The sequence below is a fragment of the Poecilia formosa genome, unplaced genomic scaffold, assembly GCF_000485575.1.
Source record: "Poecilia formosa unplaced genomic scaffold, Poecilia_formosa-5.1.2 Scaffold234, whole genome shotgun sequence".
In the NCBI taxonomy this organism is placed as follows: Eukaryota; Metazoa; Chordata; class Actinopteri; order Cyprinodontiformes; family Poeciliidae; genus Poecilia; species Poecilia formosa.
This window is the reverse complement of record NW_006800173.1, coordinates 780,371-793,986: the sequence shown is the minus strand read 5'-3', so window position 1 is coordinate 793,986 and position 13,616 is coordinate 780,371. Positions and strand designations below refer to the sequence as shown.

Sequence of the window (13,616 nt, the reverse complement as noted above, 5' to 3'; positions counted from 1 at the left end):
CACTGTCATACTGCTGCTCTGTTTTATAAATAGGTGTTTGTGTTGGACTAGTAAAAGGTGGAGTGAGGTTTTTTTTTTTTTTTACTTTACTTTACAATTTGATGATTTGTTATATAAGCTATAAACGTGTAACACAACATAAAACATGCTATTAGGAATAAAATCTGGAGCCAGATGTTTACTGGTTCAGTCATGACTCAAAGTTTCATCATTGTTGAGAAGCTCAGACAGAATTTCCTTCTTTCCAAGAAAAACAGTCATTAGTCGTTAGAACAACATAACATCTAAAATTAGAAACTGTCTTAAAATGCAGGTGTAGGTTTTGGTCTGTTTTGGGAAACTGTTTTATCACCAGAACTCGACATTCTGATCAATTTCTTTATAACGTGCAGAAAAAAATGAAAACATTTCCAGTTAAATTCTACCTTCATCCACTCCCTCTGTCTGAAGCCAGAAAGAATTGAAGTGGTGGTCTGTTTAGTTTATTACCAGCTTGTTAGGTCTATTGAACTAGTTCAGTGTCTGATTATACTCGGCATAAGTGTCAGTCTATTAAGAGTTAGGCTTTTTGACTAAATCTGTGGGACCTGTGTTTGCATTTTGTCTTAAGCAAATGAACTGAGACACAAATGAACTGAGACACAACTCCAGGTAATCCCTCTCAGTAAAAACAATGACGTCATATATTCAAGGTTACTAAAATAGCTTATAGTCGCTTTTAAAATTTTCTAACAAGCAAGGCTTCAGTAATTGCTGTGGTTTCAATGTGCGGCCATACTGATTTAAAATGCTAAATCAACATGCATGGCTTGAATTTTTTTTCTCATTTGTTTTGGCCTGTTTTTTATCCAGCAGCACTGTATTTTTTGGCTGAAGGTTGTACTTCAATTGTTTGTCCAATCCCTTTTCAGAAGCCAGTTTAAAATGTAGTAATACCTGCAGTAATGACTATACTTTATGCCCTTCTCCTTGTTTGTACCTGCTGAAATATTTTACACACAGTCCCCTACTGCTAATCTTTTTGAACATGCTGTTTTAGTGTTGCATAAATAAAACAACTGGCATATTTCACTGTCATCCAGGATCAAGGACATAGTTAAGCTGGGTTTTGTTTTGTTCCCAGAACAGGATGAAATTTTCAGAGGTAGTTTGTGGTTCATTTCTGCCTGCTTGCATTTAGCCTAGAATTTCTCAGATTATCCTTTGGACTTCTCTTTTTAAAATTTCTGGTATCTTTATTTTTTTTTACCTTGTAAATAATTGATAGCAAAATTTAAAAGAACCTTTCTAGTTTAGCTCATGTTATTGCATTCCTAAGATTTGACTTAAATAAATCTTTTAATTAATTGTTATTTTTTTTACTGTAAAAATGTGTGAGAACTGTTAATGGAATGCAAGCTCAATAATATTTTTTAAAGTAAAACTCCTAATAAACCCCCCCAGCTCAAACAAACCATTAGAGATATAATATGAACGAATCCTAAAAGCTCACTGAAATATACACTCTGCATTATAATAGGTTTAGAGCCATAAGCATATGATGTTAGCAATTGAGAACATATTTCTTTACCAAAGGATTGGTAATAATAACAAAAAGATGTCGTCAACAATGTGATAATTTCCCTGTACGTCTGGATTTATTTATGTTTTTTTTTATCTCACGACCAGGTTGAATCTGATTTTCTATGCTTGGCCGTTTCACAAGGGTTTATGCCATCTGGCTTTGAACCCTCCTCAGTACATTCCAGACGGACCACTGAAGTGAGCTGATCCAAGCTCAGAGATAAAACTTATCCAAGTCAAAACAAAAGCTCTGTGGATAACGGCAGTGATTGAAGCGGAGCTTTAAAGGACTCCCACCAGAGGAGAGCAGCGCGGGCCTCCAAGCTTCAGCAGAGCACAGTGAGGGCAGAACCAAAGTGCCATGAACTGCGTAACAACCGCAGGAGCCCGGGCTTCAGGTTTCCTCATCTGGAAAAGCCACTGTAGCACTCTACAACTGTGGGAGAAACAGAGGAGGGAATTGTCTGCATATACTGTCTTGTCTGGTTGTCAGAAGCTGTCCCCTCAAGCACATGCCAGCACTTTTCTTCCTGTGAACGCTACAGTAACTTTACACAAATGACCACACAGGAAAAAGCTCCAGGCAGTCATATAGTTTGTGTTTTTATTGCTAGGAAGTTATTAAAAGAAACTCTGGCAAATTGTGGTAGTTATGTGTGTTAGACACATCTGGAGGAAGAAAAACAGGGTCGCTCAGAAAGAAGATATAACTTATAAAAATGTAACAGTATGTTTTAATACAATACCTAAAAGTTTATACAGAATAATTTTCCTAACAAATAAAACATGTCAAGGATAACAGTCCTATCCTTGATATAGCCAATCACTGTGCATCATGTTCTTAGAAAACCCCAAAAGATTGTCATGCTTCGCTGCTCTTTAAACCTTAAGTTGTGATCTAAAACTGTAAAATTAAAATTCTAATACTTAGCTTTTATAATTTGCTTTGCAATCACGCCACATAAAGATTATAATGTGCACCTCAGATGTGACAAAAAAATGCAAACCCTTTAGCTCCCACCCCCGGGAAACACCGTTCCTTTGCAGGTTAAGGGGTTAACATATATATAATGGTGGCAGCATCATGCTGTGAGGATTCTTCTCTTCAGCAGGTAGAAGGAAGCTTGTTGGAGGATTTAGGAAGATGAATACCGGGCACTTATGAAAGAAAACCCCGAGAGACTTGAGACTCAAACAGAGATTGATCTGAAACTTACCTTTGCTAATCTGAAAATGTTAGCAAAGGTAAATTTAAGACTGAGTTGAAGAAAGGACATGATTTGTTAATAAGGAGGCAGTTCACTGCTGTAGGACACTGGCTCTTTTGGACTGCAGATTAAGATCAAAGCATGTTCATGCTCTACAAAGGTCCAGTCAAAGTCCAGACCGTTGCTTATTTTTTCCTTATTTTTCATGCAAATACACTGACCTACATCAGGAGTGCTTGTCTTAAGTGTTTAAAGTCTTTTTTTGTTGCTTCTCATGCATGTCAGTACACATCCAACAACACAAACTGCAGGTGGGACAGCATGTCCCTGCAAGAAGCTTTTGACCTGATGTAAATACCTGTAAAGAGAATTTTTAATAACGGGTTTCTGATCATGTGAAGCTCCTTCGACACTTCCAGTGTAACATTTGCTCACATGAGCTGATGGTTCAGTTGATATATTTCTTCCAGTCCAATAAGGCACATCTCGTGGTGTGTACCACTGAAGCTGCTCGAGACATCTCACTCCAACAGCCTTCCCTTCTGAGTCTCTTTGCTCTCACAGCTCCTTATTTTCATACTGCGTATGACTTCAATGCCATGTCTGTTGTCAGTGAGGCCCGCTGTGTTCCCCACCATCAAGGCCCTGTGCAGCTGCTCCGCCTGCCTCTGGCTCTGCTTGTGTGTGTGGAAGGACTGCAGCGTCCCAGAACAGAGTCATACTGTACGTTCAAATGCTAATAACTGCTAGTGAGAAGAACAGTCTCTTTGAGTCAAGTCACCCCGACTGAACTAAAATTAAGCCTGGGTAACTATTGAATTTTTCATTGCCTTTCTGGTGATTCTGCAGTGTCACATCAATATATATTTAAATAAATGTGTGTGTCTAAGAACATTTTCTCTGAGACAACTTTACTGAATTCATAATGACTTTTAAGGACCTGCATTGGGTCAAATATTTTTAATGCACTGAGAAACAAGCATTGACTGTGTTTGACTTTTGAGGAGGAGGCACAACATCCAGAGTAGACATCATGTCTTTTACTAAAGTATTCATATCCCTCCACAGTTGATTATGTCTCTGCAGAGTTTTTAGTTTTTATTTGGATTTTATGTTCTACTAATTCTTTTGAAAATGGGAGCCATGGCCTCTGGGGGGCGATAGGGAGGCTTCAGAAAGTTGACATGGACATTAGATTAATAAAATCATAATACATTACCTGATAGTACAAATTTTAACCTCAGAATTCATTTCCAACTAAAATCAGGAGGTAGCCATTTGTGGATAAGGGGCAGAAGTTATTTTTTGTTAACAAGAAACAAATGTAATCCAATTCTTTGTGGACTTTTCTGCCTCAGCCACTAACTGTTTTCTTGTAGTTTTGCCAATTTTGATACCTCCATCCATCTTGCCATCAACTATGACTCACATCCCTGTCCCACATCATGATCCTGCCACCACCATGTTTCATGATGAGGATAACTTGTTCAGGATGTGTTTACTTAATGTCACTTTCAAATTCAAAGTATTTTTGAATTGGTTATCTTTTTGTATTCCAAGAAGTCAACATTTTGACCGTAGCATATTTTTCCACATGCTACTTTCCTTCAGTGCTCTTCCAATGACTTAATTCCTGGCCCTCAACCCAAAAGGCCAGATTTGTAGAATATAAAACTAGTAGCTTGAGTTTGATCTTCATGTCGCTGTTTATCCCGGAATCTTTTTCTTTCGTTTCAGTATTAAATTTGTCATCCACACTTCATAAAACTGCTTTCACACAGTCCACACATGATTGTACTTTTTCATCTGTTTACAGCTTGACCCGGTTCTGAACTTTTCACTGTTTAGGTTAAAAGGCCCTCATTATTTTCTTTTCATCTCACATATCTAAGATTTGTGATTAACTCTCCCAGTCGTAAACAAGCTGCTGTGCGTCTCTGATTACATGATTAGACGGTAGATATTCAAGCAAGGTTCTCATCTTTTGTTCAGCCCAGCAGGCACACAGTGAACTGTCCTGATAATGGCGAGCGTGACAAGTTTCAGAATGAGATTTGTGCTGAACTGCTGCTGGGACTGAGCACGTATAGGAAGACTGCAACCCGAGCCAGAAGCTTTCTGTAAGGATCGACTTCCTGAAGTGAAAAAAATACTGAAGCACTGCTATGCCTGTGCACGTTCCCCAATTAATTGTAGCATCCAGGTTTGACCTTTGCCCAGGTTTCCCATGCTCTCTGTTTGTCTCCATCCTCATGACACGTTTTAACAGGCAACGGATCCTTGACCTGAGTGAGTTGAGGAGCCAGTAACTGATCATTTGTGACAACAGCCTGGAGGGAGGTCTGCGAGTCCTGATGACCACCGTGCTCCCGACTCGTGTAGCATCGGTCTTCGCGCCTCACTGGTTTTAAAAAACAAGGCAATAAAATCACCACTTGAAGTTGTTTTGTTGCGTCTTTAAATTTTCACAGGCCTCAGCAAACGGGCGTATTTTCTTTGGTGGTTTTGGACACTTCTCATGAGAATAAATCATGCTTGGTTTTCAGCAGGAACATTCTGACTCTATCAAATCCTCGGTTTCTTTCTGGTAGGCTGCTTTGTGCTGCAGCTTTATTAAGCTTTGTTTTGAACATAGCGGTTACTTAAGAGACACAAGGAGGCGCCATAAACATCAGACAGGTACACACTTCGTGTGAAATCACCCCCCCCACCCCCCACCCACAAATGTACTTAGCAGCTGTTTCTTTGGAAGTCACTGGAGGGAGGCTGCATGGAAAAAGGAGTGAAGCCAGCTGGGTGGAGAGCAATGGGAAGATTCTTTCCATTTCTGTCTGTCTGATGGAGACGTGCTGTTTTTTTTAACATTTTTTTATTTATTTTTTTTACTTTTCAGAGAACCATTCATCTTCAAGTGAGCAGCAGAGTTTATAATATTATTCAGCTCCAATAAGCAAAGGATGCAGTAATGGATTTAGAGATAAATCGCTTCCTTTCTAGAGTAAAACAAACTGTCGTAGTTGATCTTGTCAAATGCAAAAGAAAGTTTTTAGGATAAGAAAACTGGAGAAAAGAAAGTGTTTAACTAAAAATGTTTGTCTAGAAGTCTTTTTCTCACAGTAAACAAAATAACTAGATGTCAGATGTTTTATAATGCCCGAGTTCAACATGTGCTGCACATCTGGACAGCTGTGCTCCATCTTATCAGCACAGTCCAACTTACACGGAGGATTTCTGAATGGTGTTCGTCTGTGTTTAGATTTACGGTTGTGTCCTGGATTGAAAGTACATTGGAAAATAAAGCTTGTCTTTTATTAACAAGAATCCAAAACTGGTTCCTAACAGACACAAAGAATGCAATAAAGAAACATCAGTGTGAACGCTCCCAGCTGTAGTTTCTATGGAGCAGCTTTGGGGTAAAAACCATAATGTGTTTGCATTTCAGAGCGTTATTATTGGGACGCGACGCTGCATATTCCCCAAGCTGACTTCCAGGAAGTTCTCCATGACGACGGGGCTGCGCTCGCCTGGCTCCTGGCCCTGCGGCGAGTTGGTATCGTGCACCTAAAGGGGGCGCCTGCAGAGCAAGGTCAAGTGGCCAGACTGGCTGAGAGGATTGGATATCTCAGGCTGACGTTTTACGGGTAAGACTGTTTACTGGAAGCACATTCAGCACTGTGGCTAAGCATAAAGGTGGTGGAGAATTTTTAATTTAATCACCACGAATGTGTGCTAATGTTACAAAAATATTGGGCTTTTACTGTTTCATTCATACTACTCTCTTGAAAGGCTGGATCGCTTTTACAACAAATACCTTGGAATATTTTTTTTTAAAATTACAGTTGGATGCACAAAGTTAAATTTAATGTGAAGTAAATAGTAATACTTATGGGCTCTGAGTATTCATCCTTCCCCACGGTCTTTAGAAAATGTTCTAAGAAAACAACCAGTTTTAACAAACTTTACCAATTCTGAATATTGGGGGTTACTGTATACCCTATAGTGATTTTGTTTGACCCCGAATTGACTAGAAAACTTGTGCATTGTTTTTTTTAGTTGTTTTTTTTTTAAGGTGAAAATTATTCTACGTTGAAGAAAGTAGATGAAATGCATCTTAATTATTTACTCTTATGATGAGTACATGCAAACTTCTCGACATTCAAAAAAAGAAGTCAACCTTTTTAAGCACAGAAGTATTTAAAGCGTATGCACGAGTCATTCATCTATTGCTTTGGGTTCATATTGACTCCAAAAGTTGAGCTTACTTAGTATCTCTTAGCCTTTTTCAATCACAACAGTTTATCACTTTGACTTGCTGCAGGGCTGATTGTTTGAGGACAGAGACGAGGAAAACAAACTACAAGTATTCCATCTTTCCTGAGGAATATCCTGGTGCACTCAGCTGCAACTGGAGTTTGAATCATAAAGCTCTTCCACCAGCAGGAGATGAGCTCATTCTGCAGGAAGTGAAAAGTCGGCAGATGAAAACTAAGAGTCTGCCACGAGAGAAGTTGGTAATGACTCGAGCTTCGTCCAGAACGAGGCATACAAACAGAACATTGAAGATAACTTTAGCTCATTAGTGCTCGACTCATGCTGCATCTCAATGAAGGATCTACTTAAGAGTCTACAGTCTGAGCATTCCTGTGAAGCTGCCCGGTTTCCCCTCAGGGATCCCTCCAAAGTTCATCTCATCTCATCCTTTTCTCCTCGCTGCCTAATTGTCGTTGCTGATCTTCTGTTGCCAAAGTGGAATAATTAAAGTGGGGTTTATTAATGAATGTTATCTTTGTCCTCAGGCATACATGGCAGGTCCAGGACAAATCCATGGCAAACAATGTGGCGTACACTTCAGGGAAGCTGAGCCTGCATACAGACTATCCAGCTTTACACTTTGCACCTGGGGTGAGTAAAATCTTTCTTAAGTGCCGTTTAGAGGATTAAACAGGAACGGGATCAGCGATGAATCATGTCTTGGCATTTGGCCTCCATGACTTCAGAGCCTTAAAGGGAGCATTTGCTCGGCATGTGTGCCTCGGTCTGCTGTAGGTGCAGTTCCTGCACTGCATTAACCAGGCGAAGGAAGGAGGGGAGAGCGAGGCGGTGGACGGCTTCCACATGGCCGAGCAGCTGCAGCGAGAAGATCCGGAGGCCTTCCGGACACTCACCTCGCTCCATGTGGACTTCACCGACACTGGGACGGACTACTGCGACTTCATGCTGCAGTCCAAGAACCGCATCATCGAGTAAGTATCAACGAGACGTCAGGTGACTGTTTCACAATACACACACACACACACACACACACGCACCTAATTTGGTGGTACATCGTGTAACTGTAAGAGTGAGTGTGTGTGTGTACAGTTATTTCATTTGGAATGGAGACACTGCCATCTGCTGTTCAGAAATATTAAAAACCGATATGTATTTTCTTTGTGACTCTAAAAAAAGATGCGTTCAGGGCCCTTGGATTTTGAACCACAATATAAGTCTTTGGAATATGGATGAAACATTCATGAAAATTTGGGATGTGTTGATCTGTTTGTTCAAATCTACAGGTTCACAGCATATTTACTTGTTCCTTTATGTGAACGTAATGAGGTGATTATAAATTACTTTGACAGAAAACAAATCAGAATCAAAATTTGCTCAGTTGCTCAGCTTCCATAATTATTGAAATAACTGTCAATTAATTTAGAAATGGATTAATTAACTAAAGTATAATGACTCTGAAAATAGTCACTTACTTAAAGAACAACACCCTCTTTGTAAATATGTTCATTAGCCCTTAAACTGTTGATGTTTGGTCAAACAGGAAGTAAGAAGTTTTTCACATGTTGATGTTAGAAGTGGATTTTTTTCACTGCAGACGTACCTTTACACTAAAATAACACTGTTATTGCATGTCAGGCAAAAAAAAAAGAGTTTATTTTACTTATAAAAGGAATTTAGCTATATGTTTGATTTTTATTTTGCATTTTTGATATGGTACAAAACTGACTTCAATCTAATCTTCAGAATAATCAATAGATTATTGAAATATTTAGCAGCTGCAGCTCTACATGTTATAGGTATAAAGCAGGATGTTTAAAAGCATTACAGTTTAAGTTAAATAGGGTCCTGGAAGAAAATTGTTTCAGCTCCAAACATCGAAGCTCACCAAAGTCTAATCATGTCCTTCTGTAATATCTCTAATCAGCGTTGACTCTGAGGGAAAAGTCACAAGAATCAACTACAACAACGCCACCAGAGACTCTGTGCTGGACCTCCCGTTACACCAGGTCCAGCCCTTCTATAGAGCCCTGAGGGCCTATGTGGACATCATGAACAGGCCGGAAAACGTGGTCACCTACACCATGAAGCCAGGTCAGTGGGTCACTTTGAAAATGAAAAGTTTGCCTATAATTTATTTACCTGACCAACACAAAATAGATCATTGAAAGATTCAGTTTCAGAATCAGACTGTATTGATCCCAATGGAGAATTTATTTGTAGCCTACCGGGCCATACATTTATCTCAAACATTCATCTACTAACCAAAATCATTAATTCTGTGAAGAAAAAAAATATGCTGTATAAATACAACACAAATACATATAAAAAAAATAACAAAAGCTGTGGGCATCAAATACATTCGACAGCCTAACTGGAGAAAGAATAAAATACTCAAAGTAAAGATTAGTTCTGGACTTGGGCATAAGTGTCCAGAGGGACAACACACTTTTCTGATAGCTAAAAAAATATGCACCTCCATTCATTATTCCACCTTTATTTATCAAGAAATCTTAGGAAAATAAATCTAAGTTTGTGTTGTAATCAACATTCTGTAGAGATTTACAAAAAGCAAGGGCAGTGTGTTTTCAGAGAGAAGGACGTTGTTCTTCAGGCTACTGCAGCTTGTCGTAAACATAGTGAACAACATCTTTGTCATCGTTAAGGTCACGGTGGCATTAAAACGTCACTGCCGTCTCTGTCACAGCTGGCCAAATCAAGTTACCAATGTCTAGCAAAAGCCATGACATGCATCTGTGCTGCATGTAGCAGCTGAGATTCAGGACATTAATGTGCAGCAGGATGGATCTGTTGGCTGCCACTGCATTATTTCAAGCAGTAAACGTCCAAACCATTGGTAACCTCTGTGTCCTCTGTATTCACTGAAGGACTTTCCTCCAATAAAAAATAAATAAATAAAAATCTTCAGCCAGATTTTCATTATTAGATGGATAAAACCGGATTTGTTTCTGCCATGTCCTGAACTTTAAATGATGCCTGACCTTAAGCTTCTTGACGTTTAGCCTTTCTGGTTTGTGTTATACATTACCTGCACAAAACCGTCTCAGATCAACAGCAAACACTCACGTCTGATCCTGCGTGTTTTATTCCAGGTGACATTGTGACCTTTGACAACTGGCGTCTGCTGCACGGCAGGAAGAGCTACATCAGCAGGCCAGACAGGCTGCGACACTTGGAGGGTGCCTACTTGGACTGGGACGAGGTGATGTCTCGTCTCCGGATTGTCCGCAGAAATGTCCACGGGGACGCGTGGGCGTCGGACAAAAGGTCACATTTACATAGAAAGACTTAAAGCCTCTTCTAGGATCTGAAAATTCAATTAAAACTACACATTGGTCTTAAAACGTGCTGACAGAATCAAGATGTTAAAATACTAGATGGCAAGCTAAAAGCAAAGTATATTTAATATTCAGAGTTTGAAGCCTGAAACTTGTGCAACACAACAATGCAACAACAAATATGCCTGGTCTGTAGATTTAAAAGGTGCCTTTGGAGTTTTTTTTTTAAATTAAACCTAACTATGCTTCATAGACTATCCAGGGTATTTCACATAAAAATAAGCTCTAATTTATTATTTTGAAATGTTATCATTCCCTGTTCTGATTTGTCAAAAAAGAAAGGTTATTTTTAAAGAAATCATGATTCCTTGCATCACAAAGATATTTTGACAAAATGTCCTAAGATCTGAAGTTAATTGCAACAAAGTGCATATTTTTCTCTTTGTAAACAAGCTGTCATGTTTCTCGTGCATCCATGACTATATTCACACAGGTACTTTTTTTTTTTTAAATGGAAAAATGAATATGGCACATTTTTCTTATAAGAGCTAATTTGAAAGAAATTGGTTTTGGTTTATTTATGGGCAGCTCTGGTCTCAAAGTGGTGCCATTTGTACTTTTAATGGTTTAGTGTGAAGTTAAACAGCCATGTGTCAAACCAGTTCCTGCAATAAATCTTACAAAAAACACAAATTTAAGTGTGTTTTGTCAAAAAAAAAAAAAAATAAAAATAATACAACAGCTTAATTTAGGACAACTTTATTATATTGCCAAAGCTGTACATAATCTATAAATACCTTTTTTTTTTTTTTTTAACCTCCAAGTACTGGAATACTTACACCTGGCATCTCCTTACTGTTTCCCTCCCTTTCTCAGCCAGTGAGAACAATAACAGAGATGAATTGTAATATTCCAGATTTAAAAAAAACAAACAAAAAAAACTTTGTAGCCAAAGCAGAATTCGCAGATCAGTTGTAGAGATGAAACATCATCTTCTCAATGACGTCCTGAAATTTCTACCTTGCACAGTTAAGTTACTAAAAATACAAGCATGTCAGGATTAAAATAAAAGCTCTTCCAGTGATATTACTGTAGCAATATATTGCTGATCAGGAAACTGTTCACCATGTGACCACACACACACACACATACACTGTGTGGTGTGGGTCTTTTTTTCCGTGTTGTGGTACAAAGAGAACTTAAAGACAAAATCTCCTCAGAGTCAGTCATGATTATACATGTTGGCTTGAACACGTCTGAAGGGTCGATCACATGACAGAAATCCGATTACAAAAGTCATTTTGAGACAAAATTAGAATTTCTGTCATTGTTCCATCTTTACATCTTTACAGTTTTGGATTCTGGATTTGACTTTGATTTCCATGATCCAAAACCCCCTCAGGTTTTCTGTCGGCTGCTCATCACAATTTAACATTTACATTCAGCAACTCACTTTCTGTTTAGCAGAAAATTGTATCATTTGTACTTTTTAAATTGGGAGGTTTTCAAACTAATTGATATAAAGTAAAGCCTGGACAGCCAAGTCAATTCAACCCTTCATAAATTCATACATTTGTTTCGTACCCAAGTTTTCTGCTGCCAAGAGCATCAAAAGTAAGAAGTCCCACCATTTTCAGTCCATGAACACATTTTGGTTGAGAGAAGTCTAAGCAAAAATAAGTCGGGGACATGTTTGGTATAAATTGTGGAACTCTTGTAGTTCCTGCAGTTTCTGTTGGATTCTAAACTATTTCTACCAAGGAATGTGATGCGTCTACTTGTTTTAGTACAAGCATAATTGAGATTATGTTAAAGCAGGAGAAATGTGCAAACTGAAGCAAGAAACAACTAAAAATGGAAAATTGGGGAAGTAAAAACTGCTCATTAAACTTTTTAAAGAACAACTTTGTTTATTCTTAATTTATTAAACTGCTGCTGCACTTCTCAAATGCTGCTTTTCATAAGTGAATCCATAAATCTGTCCATCAAATCAAAACTTAAGAAGCTAATTTTTGCTCTGAAAAATGTTAACCTTCAAATAATGCAGATAGAGCTGGCTGTCTTATGTTACACGCAGACTAATGTTGCTGCTTGCAGAGGATGTTCTGTCTACCGGTTGAAGTTGGAAGTGAATCTAACTTTAATGATAAACCACCTTGAAATGTTCAGTTTTCTGTCTTGTGACTGACCGATAATTAACCATGGAGGACACTTTGACCAGTCATATCACACTGTATATTCAGTAAACACACAATAGAAAAAAAAAACAAAAAAAACATCTTACATTCTTCACCCTGTGGGAGCCAAGAGAACCCGACTCTGGCAATGGCTAACTACTTAAGTATTGCACATCAAGCAAATCAACATTTTGTAACTTTTTTTTTTTCCAGAGAAATGTACAGTCTAAATGCATATATTAAATAAATACTATATATAGAAATATATATATAATATTTATTTCCATCCTTATAGTAACATGCAGTTAATACAGAGGAGCACAGACGAGAAGTTTTACAGCAGAACTAGAACAGTTATTCAGCCTGGTGGGCAAGAGAACACATCTGAGAACACCGAAAGTATTTTAGGACCAAACACCATTAAGAAGAGTTTACATGCGGTGCTCTAGTGCAGGATGCAGCTGCTTTGTCACTGCACTCTAACAGGGTCTCCCGGATGCTTCACCAGTTTCAACTTGGACAAACTGGAACTTTACAGTAATCACACGTCACAGAATAACACAGAGCTGTATGGAGGCGAGCAGGAGATGATGAGCTGCTGCTGCTGCTGCTGCTGCACAGGACCTGCATGCAGCCTGTGGCTCAGACCTGGCGTCGCCGAGGCCTTCACACAGAGCTGACGAATTGCTTCTCTGACGCCAAGGAGCAAGCAAATGTGGAACTGGTTGGGTTCGGAACATCAGGACAACGACGGAGAATGTTTGGAGTTATTTACACGACATCAAGGACCAAACATGTCTACACAACTGGATCTAAAAAGGATCACAGGCTCATATTTACACAGGAGGAGGGAGGGGGAGCAGGGATTGTGTGCTTAGACTTAAATTTGGGGATTGTCTGGTTAAAGAGAGATGAAGTTCAAGTAGAGAGGCACACTGAGGATGAGGAAGGAGGTTGGGAGGGGGCAGGGGAGCAGGAGGTGTCGACTAGCTGGGAAGGGGTCTTGGTGAGAGCAGCTTGGGTTTTCCTTCCGCTTCCTTCCCCTTCACAGCCGCCACGTAGGAGAAGAGGCAGAGGACAGAGTAACAGATCTGATGTGC

At 39.0% G+C, this 13,616-nt stretch overlaps 2 protein-coding genes and 1 long non-coding RNA gene across 38 annotated transcripts in view; 2 read left to right on the top strand and 1 right to left on the bottom strand.

The window, feature by feature from the left end:
* The window catches only part of bbox1 (butyrobetaine (gamma), 2-oxoglutarate dioxygenase (gamma-butyrobetaine hydroxylase) 1), a 26,276-nt gene extending 15,018 nt beyond the window's left edge, over positions 1–11,258 (top strand). The window contains exons 4-8 of the mRNA XM_007569005.2: positions 6,214–6,412; positions 7,568–7,673; positions 7,818–8,014; positions 8,968–9,134; positions 10,154–11,258. Of these exons, the coding sequence (XP_007569067.1) occupies positions 6,214–6,412; positions 7,568–7,673; positions 7,818–8,014; positions 8,968–9,134; positions 10,154–10,353 (869 nt within the window). The 3' untranslated portion in view covers positions 10,354–11,258. The remainder of the gene's footprint in view (positions 1–6,213; positions 6,413–7,567; positions 7,674–7,817; positions 8,015–8,967; positions 9,135–10,153) is intronic.
* Positions 4,777–5,211, top strand: LOC107838269 (uncharacterized). Its single transcript, XR_001664332.1, has 2 exons — positions 4,777–4,891; positions 5,041–5,211. It is a non-coding gene; the product is annotated as an uncharacterized LOC107838269 (long non-coding RNA).
* The window catches only part of madd (MAP-kinase activating death domain), a 69,009-nt gene continuing 66,547 nt past the window's right edge, over positions 11,155–13,616 (bottom strand). For 29 of the 36 annotated variants that reach the window (XM_016680141.1, XM_016680142.1, XM_016680137.1 and 26 more), the window contains one exon: positions 11,155–13,616. In XM_016680141.1, coding sequence (XP_016535627.1) covers positions 13,503–13,616 — 114 coding nt within the window. In that variant the 3' untranslated portion in view covers positions 11,155–13,502. The other 7 variants (XM_016680149.1, XM_016680150.1, XM_007569001.2 and 4 more) reach the window with 1 other exon arrangement.